At 48.5% G+C, this 8,620-nt stretch overlaps 1 protein-coding gene across 1 annotated transcript; it reads left to right on the forward strand.

Annotated features, from left to right (window-relative positions):
• The first annotated feature begins 4,830 nt into the window (after positions 1-4,830).
• On the forward strand, positions 4,831-6,478 carry LOC135972256 (olfactory receptor 51G2-like). The gene has a single exon (XM_065549579.1). The coding sequence runs from the start codon at positions 5,228-5,230 to the stop codon at positions 6,161-6,163; it is 936 nt and encodes a 311-aa protein (XP_065405651.1). The 5' UTR covers positions 4,831-5,227; the 3' UTR covers positions 6,164-6,478.
• Positions 6,479-8,620: the final 2,142 nt, after the last annotated feature.

Raw genomic sequence — 8,620 nt, forward strand, 5'->3', positions numbered from 1 at the left:
AGCCCTGCGAACGTTTGTATTTCATTTCCTGTTTGCCCAGCATGGAGAGCACAGGTGACCACGCAGAGCTCATCAGCACAGGAAACCATGATGGAGTCCCAGGATTGCAAAAGAGCTCCAGCAAGGACAGAACGGGAGGATTGGGATCTGCTCGCCATATGGGGAGACGAATCAGTGCTAGCTGAACTCCATAGCAGTAAACGAAATGGCAAAATATTAGAAAAAGTTTCAAAGGCCATGAAGGACAGAGGCCATAACAGGGACGCACAGCAGTGCCGCATGAAAATTAAGGAGCTAAGGCAAGCCTACCACAAAGCCAGAGAGGCAAATGGAAGGTCTGGGGCAGAGCCGCAAACATGCCGCTTCTACGTGGAGCTGCATGCCATTCTAGGGGGTGCAGCCACCACTACCCCAACCGTGTGCTTTGACTCCGTCAATAGAGAAACACGCAACAGGGAAGCAGGTTCGGGGTATGCGGAAGATGATGATGATGATGAAGACAATGAAGATAGCTCACAGCAAGAAAGTGGAGAGACCGGTTTCCCCAACAGCCAGGATATGTTTATCACCCTGGACCTGGAACCAGTAACCCCCGAACTCACCCAAGGAGTGCTTCCAGACTCTGAGGGCACACAAGGGAATCTCTGGTGAGTGTACCTTTGTAAATATTACACATGGTTTAAAAGCAAGCGTATTTAATGATTAACGATTAATTTGCCCTGGCAATCACGGCCAGTACAGCTACTGGAAAAGTCTTTTAACGTGTATGGGGATGGAGCGGAAATCCTCCAGGGACATCTTCAGAAAGCTCTCCTTCATGTACTCCCAAAACCTTTGCAAAAGGTTTCTGGGGAGGGCTGCCTTATCCCGTCCACCATGGTAGGACACTTTACCATGCCAGGCTAGTAGCACGTAGTCTGGAATCATTGCATAACAAAGCATGGCAGCATATGGCCCGGTGTTTGCTGGCATGCAGACAACATCCATTCCTTATCTCTCTTTGTTATCCTCAGGAGAGTGATATCATTCACGGTCACCTGGTTGAAATGGGGTGATTTTATTAAGGGGACATTCAGACGTGCCCGTTCCAGCTCGGCTGAACAGAAATGTTCCCCGCTGTTAGCCACGCAGTGCGGGGGGGGAGGGGTGAAGTGATCATCCCAGAGAATTATGTGTGTATGTGTGTGTGTGGGGGGGGGGGGGTAGTTGGGTTTGTGCTGCATGTTAACCCGGAAAACACAGCCCCTCCTTTTACATTGCAAACCCATTTTAAATGGCCAACCCAATGGGTCCTTGGTATGGGAAATGAGGGCGCTGCTGTTTGAAACCATTCCCACATGTTATAAAGGTTAAAAAAGCCAAAAGACTGTGGCTTACCATGGCTGCCTGCAAGCCGAAATCTGTTGCCTGGCACTGCGTGAGTGATCTCTCATGCCAAACCGTCAGGACCTCAATATAAGAGGAAAAATGCGACCTTGTAATGAAAGCACATGTGCTGTGTAATGTGAACAGCAAAATTTAACGTGAAAGAGTGTACACATTGTTCTCTTAAATGTGTCTTTTTTAACCACCTGTCCCTTCTCCTCCACCAGCTGCAAATGTTTCTCCTTCGCAGAGGCTAGCGAAGATTAGAAGGAGAAAACGGAGGACTTGGGATGATATGTTCACAGAGCTCCAGATGTCCTTCCATGCTGAAAGAGCACAGCAGAATGCGTGGAGGCAGTCAATGTCAGAGTGCAAAAAAGCATAACATGAACGAGAGGAGAGGTGGCGGGATGAATCGCGGGCTGAACAGAGCAAGTGGCGGGTTGAAGATGATAGGTGGTGTCAGCTTGCAGACAGAAGGCAAGAGTCGATGCTCCGGCTGCTGGAGCATCAAACTGATATGCTCCAGTGTATGGTTGAGCTGCAGGAAAGGCAGCAGGAGCAGAGACCGCCGCTACAGCCCCTGTGTAACCAACAGCCCTCCTCCCCAAATCCCATTGCCTCCTCACCCAGATGCCCGAGAACACAGTGGGGGGGCCTCCGGCCACCCAGTCACTCCACCCCAGATGATTGCCCGAGCATCAGAAGGCTGGCCTTCAATAAGTGTTAAAGTTTTAAAGTTTTAAACTGCAATGTGTCCTTTTCCTTCCCTCCTCCCCCACCCATCCCAGGCTACCTTGGCAATTATCCCCCTAGTTGTGTGATGAATTAATAAAGAATGCATGAATGAGAAGTAACAATTACTTTATTGCCTCTGCAAGCGGTGCTCGAAGGGGGGAGGGGAGGGTGGGGTGGTTGGTTTACAGGGAAGTAGAGTGAACCAGAGGGGGGGAGCGGAGGGGTTCATCAAGGAGAAACAAAGAGAAGTTTCACACCATAGCCTGGCCAGTCACAAAACTGGTTTTCAAAGCTTCTCTGATGTGCATCGCGCCCTGCTGTACTCTTCCCTGAGAGGGAAGCCCTGGTGCCTGGCTGCGCGTAATCAGCGGCCAGACGATTTGCCTCAACCTCCCACCCCGCCATAAATGTCTCCCCCTTACTCTCACAGATATTGTGGAGTGCACAGCGAGCAGCAATAACAATGGTGATATTGGTTTCACTGAGGTCTATCCGAGTCAATAGGCTGCGCCAGCGCGCTTTTAAACATCCAAATGCACATTCCACCACAATTCCGCACTTGCTCAGCCTATAGTTGGACAGGTCCTGACTACTGTCCAGGCTGCCTGTGTACGGCTTCATGAGCCATGTCATTAAGGGGTAGGCTGGGTCCCCAAGGATAACAATAGGCATTTCTACATCCCCAACGGTTATTTTCTGGTCCGGGAAGAAAGTCCCTTCCTCCAGCTTTCGAAACAGAGCAGAGTGCCTGAAGACGCGAGCATCATGTACATTTCCCGGCCATCCCAAGTTGATGTTGGTGAAATGTCCCTTGTGATCCTCCAGGGCTTGCAGCAGCATTGAAAAGTACCCCTTGTGGTTTATGTACTCGGTGGCTTGTTGCTTCGGTGACAAGATAGGGATATGGCTTCCGTATATCGCCCCACCACAGTTTGGGAATCCCATTGCAGCAAAGCCATCCATTATGACTTGCACATTTCCCAGAGTCACTACCCTTGATATCAGCAGGTCTTTGATTGCCCTGGCAACTTGGATCACAGCAGCCCCCACAGTAGATTTGTCCACTCCAAATTGATTCCCGACTGACCGGTAGCTGTCTGGCATTGCCAGCTTCCACAGGGCTATCGCCACTCGCTTCTCAACTGTGAGGGCTGCTCTCATCCTGGTATTCTGACACTTCAGTGCAGGGGAAAGCAAGTCACAAAGTTCCATGAAAGTGCCCTTACACATGCGAAAGTTTTGCAGCCACTGGGAATCGTCCCACACCTGCAACACGATGCGGTCCCACCAGTCTGTGCTTGTTTCCTGGGCCCAGAATCGGAATTCCACACCATGAACCTGCCCCAGTAACACCATGATTTGCACATTGCTGGGGCCCGTACTTTGTGAGAGGTCTATGTCAATTTCCTCATCACTGTCATTGCCGCACTGCAATCACCTCTTTGGCTGGTCCTGGTTTTGCTTTGGCATGTCCTGGCTCTGCATATACTCCAGGACAATGCGCGTGGTGTTCATAGTGCTCATAATTGCCGTGGTGATCTGAGCAGGCTCCATGATCCCAGTGCTATGGCGTTTGGTCTTAAAAAATGCGTGAAACTAGTGTCTGACAGAGGGAGGGAGGGGCGACTGACGACATGGCTTACAGTATAGGGAGTTAAAATCAAGAAAGGTGGCTGTGCATCAGGGAGAAACACAAACAACTGTCACACAGAATTGGGCCCCCAAAGATTGAACTCAAAACCCTGGGTTTAGCAGTCCATTGAATTCATGGAGGGAGGGGGAAGCAAATGAATACAGAACAAATCTATTTTTTACATCTTAAGCTGGCAGCCAATGGTGCAGCGTGACTGATAGCCCTCGGCATCTTCTGGGTGCTTGGCAGAAAATACTGGGTGCTTGGCAGAAAATAGTGCATTACGACTGATAGCCGCCATCATCATTGGGAAGGCAGCAGAATACGACTGGGGGACATATGGAGTTTCAGCCATCATCTGATCAAACTGCTGTATGACGATGACGGATACCAGTCATAATATATGAGCATGGCCGGATTCACTCTTCTGGGGTCTCTGCATTCCATTAACATTGGCCAGGCACTTCAGCTTCTCCTGGAGGGTTTTCTGGGGGCCAGAGTAAATCACTGGAAGCATTTGGTAACAGTGAGTTAATAGAGCCTGGTTTTGAGTGAATTTACACATGAAACTCTGGCATTAAATTAAGGATCTGACCCTAAAAAATTGTCCCATATGCTGGAAAGAGGCAGTTGCATAACTTGAACTGTCAGGGGCGCACAAAAAAATAATTCATGTAATGAAGCTATAAAATACATTTAAAAATAGCTTCAGTGCAGGACAGATAAATACGACTGTTTTCACCATGCACTTGCTATGTTTTTACACACATGGCATGATACAGTGGGACACACTCAGAAGTGGAGGGCCAAAAAGGGTGTCTGTGTGAAGGGTATAACAGAGTTCAAAAGAGAACTACATAAATTCATGGACGATGGATCACTTGATGATGACCTGTTCTGTTCATTCCCTCTGGGGCACCTGGCCTAAGCCACTGTCAAAGACGGGATACTGGGCTAGATGGACTTTTGGTCTGACCCAGTATGGCTACTCTTGAGTTTTTATGGTCTAAGGTCACAATTTTAAAATCATATAGTGCTCAAGTAGGCTGTGGTATTCACAGCCACAAGGTATCAATGGGGCCAAGAGCTTAGCAGGATTCAAAGATGGACTGATTAACCAGAAAATCCAATTACAGTAGAGGATTGTTTTTAAAAAGTTTTGGAGAGGCTCTAAACCTTCCTGATTTAGACCACAAAATAACTCTAACTAGTGGGTCTCATAGCTGCCTAATTAGGGCTTCTTCCACCTTCCTCTGAAGCATCTAGACATATCCACTGGTTACTGGATAGATAGACTTCAAGTCTGATCCAATCTGAATAATCAGATTCATGTAAATCCAACAGTATGTTTTTGCTTATCTATCTTGAGCTCTGGGAGTCTGTAGGCTTGCACTGAAAGCAAAATGATTTATTGCTAAATATCATCTAATCTCCTCTTATTTTTCTTTCAGGAAGCACATTTCAGAACTCCTCCGACCTGCCCAGTACATTATGTCAGCTGTCAATGACACCAAATTAAAATCTGTAATATTCCTTCTCACTGGGCTACTGAGTCATGGAGACACACATCTCTGGATTTCTATTCCTTTTTGCTCGATGTATGTTATTTCGACAGTAGGAAATTCAGTCATTCTGTTCATTGTAAAAACAGATCCAAGCCTCCATGAGCCCATGTACATTTTCCTTTCCATGTTGGCCATCACAGACCTTTGCATATCGATAACCACCATACCCACGATAATGGGCATATACTTGTTTAACTCTAGGGAGATCAGCCTCGGTGCCTGTTTAGCCCAGCTCTTCTTCATCCACTTGCTTCAGTGCATTGAATCCTGTCTGCTGCTGTTCATGGCCTTTGACCGCTTCATTGCAATTTATAACCCTCTGAGATATGCTTCCATCTTAAACCTGCCGAGAATAACCAAGATGGGACTGGTGGCTGTGGTAAGAGCGATGGTCATAATACTTCCACTTCCCTTTCTCCTGAACCGGTTCCAATACTGCCGAGTCAATGTCCTCTCCCATTCCTTCTGCATGCACCGGGAGGTCATGAACATGGCTTGTTCGGATATCAAAGTCAGCATCATCTATGGTTTGTTTACTAAACTCTTAACAATGGGGTTGGATTCACTACTCATCTTCCTCTCTTATGTGATGATCCTCAAAACAGTGCTGCGCATCACCACCTACAAGGAGTGCCTGAGGGCCCTGAACACCTGCGTCTGCCACCTCTGCACCCTGCTGCTCTTCTACACACCAGAGATCAGCTTGACTGTGATACACAGCTTTGGGAAGGACTCTTATCCCTTACTTCTGATTCTCCTCGGATACATCTCCCTGTTTCTCCCACCAATGATGAACCCAATTGTGTACAGCGTGAAAATCAAACATCTTCGTGTGAAGATAATCAGGGTATTCATGAAGTGAGGGGTCAGTTCACCACCTGGGTCCAGTGACATGGGAGATGTAAATCATGGGCCACCTCTTCCATACTGGACCGCTACATCCAAGATCACATGAGTTATTGATCTCTACTATAAAGAGGGGTTCAGATGGGGTTTAAGACTGGTGAAGGGGGACAGGAATGGTGATGGAGGACTGGGCAGTGGGGGAGTGAGACCAAGGCAGGCAGCAGCATTTACAGAGTGACTTTTTGTGGAGAGCCAGGGGATCGGTTGGATGTTGGACGAAAAACGGTCGTATTAGTGGCCGCTCCGACCTCACAATTCATGTCGATAATCAATAAAGAGAAGGGATGTGGATGCTGTTTCCCATTAGACCTGGCCTGTCACTGTCCCTTCTCTGGCTATACATCCAAGGACTATTCAAGGGGCACTGTCACTCAGTCTTCCCATGCACACTCAGCCAGATGCTTGTGTCTGAGTGGTGTCAGGGACATAACTAACACAGGAGAGCCAGGAGAAGCCTTTCAGGCAAGGCCCCCATTAATGGCTTTGTGCACACCACACCTGCTCAGTCCACTCCCCACTGAGGCAGGGCAGAGCTGCACGTGTGAGTAATGGTCTGACACACAGGAGTTGTGGTAAGAGACTCAGGCCTAGGTTCCCTCCCGGTCAGATCCATCTGTGCTGCCCCAGCAATGTGAAACAGAGGAAACTGGTCTCAGCTCAGGCCCAGCTAGCTCCTATCCCAGCCCAGCCCATTCAGTGTAGGGTGACCACCTTTCCAAAAGGCAAAAGCAGCACACAGGCTGGGAGCCTGGTCCCCTTGGTGACCCTGCCCCTGCCCCTCTTCTTCCCCCTGGAGGCCCCACGCCCTGCTCCTCCTCCTCCACTGAGGCTCCACATCCTGTCCAGTCCAGAAGCCAGAGCCAGGCCATAGAAAGAGCTGATCAGGGAGCCGGAGCCTCTGTGAGGAGCCCCAGATCCTCCACCTCCCCTGGGCAAGGGACTGGGGGGACAAGAGAATGCCCCAGCCTATGTCCCTGCCCCTCAGGACGCATCCCCAGAGCAAGTGGAGAGACTGGGAATCCCCACAACAGCCTGGGCTCCTGGGGTAGCTGTAACCGTGCTTTTTTGGGTCACAACTGAAAATATCAAATTCAGGACAAACTGCTGAGAAATAGGGGAGAGAGACCCCGCAAAGTCTCTGGTCGTGGTTATTCTCCTGTGAGATATACCAAGGATGACCACAGTGAGTGGGGTGAGGTGAGGGAGAAGAGAGGGGCATGGTAAAGGAACTTTTTGTTGTAGAACTCAAGCATATGAGGTAGAAAACACTGCCCCACATGCACTGTTCTGCTCACAATTTTATGTTTATGAACCCTGCTTGTGGCATTTTCCCTAATTAATATCGGATGACTTCCCTCCTTTAATTAAAAGTTACTTTCCTACCCTCAGATTTTGTGCTTGCAGGTGGAGAAGTATTGCCTTTCAGGGGCACCAAGGGGTGGGGTGTAATTTTCCCAGTTTACTGGATGGGGGCTCGAGCTGCTTCTCTGTTGTATTGTTGAAAAGGAACCCCTAGAGATTGAAGGCGGCCCTGGTTGCTGCTGCCTCTACTTGGCAGAAGGAGGGCATCTGCCAAGCTCCATTGTAAAACCAACTGGGTTGTTTGCTCAACACTGCTCCTGTTGGGAAGCTGTTCCAGAACATCCCTCCTCAGATGGTCAGAAACCTCCTTCTCCTTTCCAGCCTCAGTTTGCTCCCGGTCAGTTTGTCCCCATTTGTTCTTGTGCCAACACTGTATTTTAGCTTCAGGAGCTTATCTCCCTCCCTGGTGTTTACTCCCCTGATATATTTATAGAGGAATTGGATCCCCACTCAGCCTGCCTTGTCTTATGCTAAACCTGCCAAGTTCTTTCAGTCTTCTCCTAAACCAGGCCCTCCATTGCCCTGACCATGCTCTGCAATTCCAGCCTGAATTCTTCTTTCTGGAATAGGAGTGACCAGAATTTTACACAGTTTGCCAGAGTAGGTCCCATCAGGGTCTGGTATAAGGATATTAATACTTCCCTTTGTCCTTGACACATTCTAGGATCTCATGTGCCTTGTTCACAGCCGCATCACATCGATGTCCCACAGTCGTCGTTGGACTGACTAACACACCCAGGTCTTTCCCCTCCTTTGCTGTTAACAACTTACCCATGGTATATAAATAGGAGTGTAATGAATAGAAGTAGGGAAGATTGAAAGCTGAACTGATGACAGTGTACAAGCACTTTCACTGGGATGAAATAGGAGCTATTAACAGGTTCTTTAATCTAGCAGGGAAAAGTATAACAAGAACCAATGGCTGGTAACTGAAGCCAGAAAAAAAAATACAATTGGAAATGAGGCACCCATTCTTCATAGCAAGGATGCTTAACCAGTGGAACAAACTCCCAAGGGAAGTGGTGGATTCTCCAGACATCCCCATATGAAG

This window comes from Chrysemys picta, chromosome 1 (assembly GCF_011386835.1).
Source record: "Chrysemys picta bellii isolate R12L10 chromosome 1, ASM1138683v2, whole genome shotgun sequence".
NCBI classification, from domain to species: domain Eukaryota; kingdom Metazoa; phylum Chordata; order Testudines; family Emydidae; genus Chrysemys; species Chrysemys picta.

What these genes read in the sequence shown, in the direction of transcription:
- LOC135972256 (XM_065549579.1), top strand. Translation starts at nt 5,228, where the DNA reads ATGTCAGCTGTCAATGACACCAAATTAAAATCTGTAATATTCCTTCTC.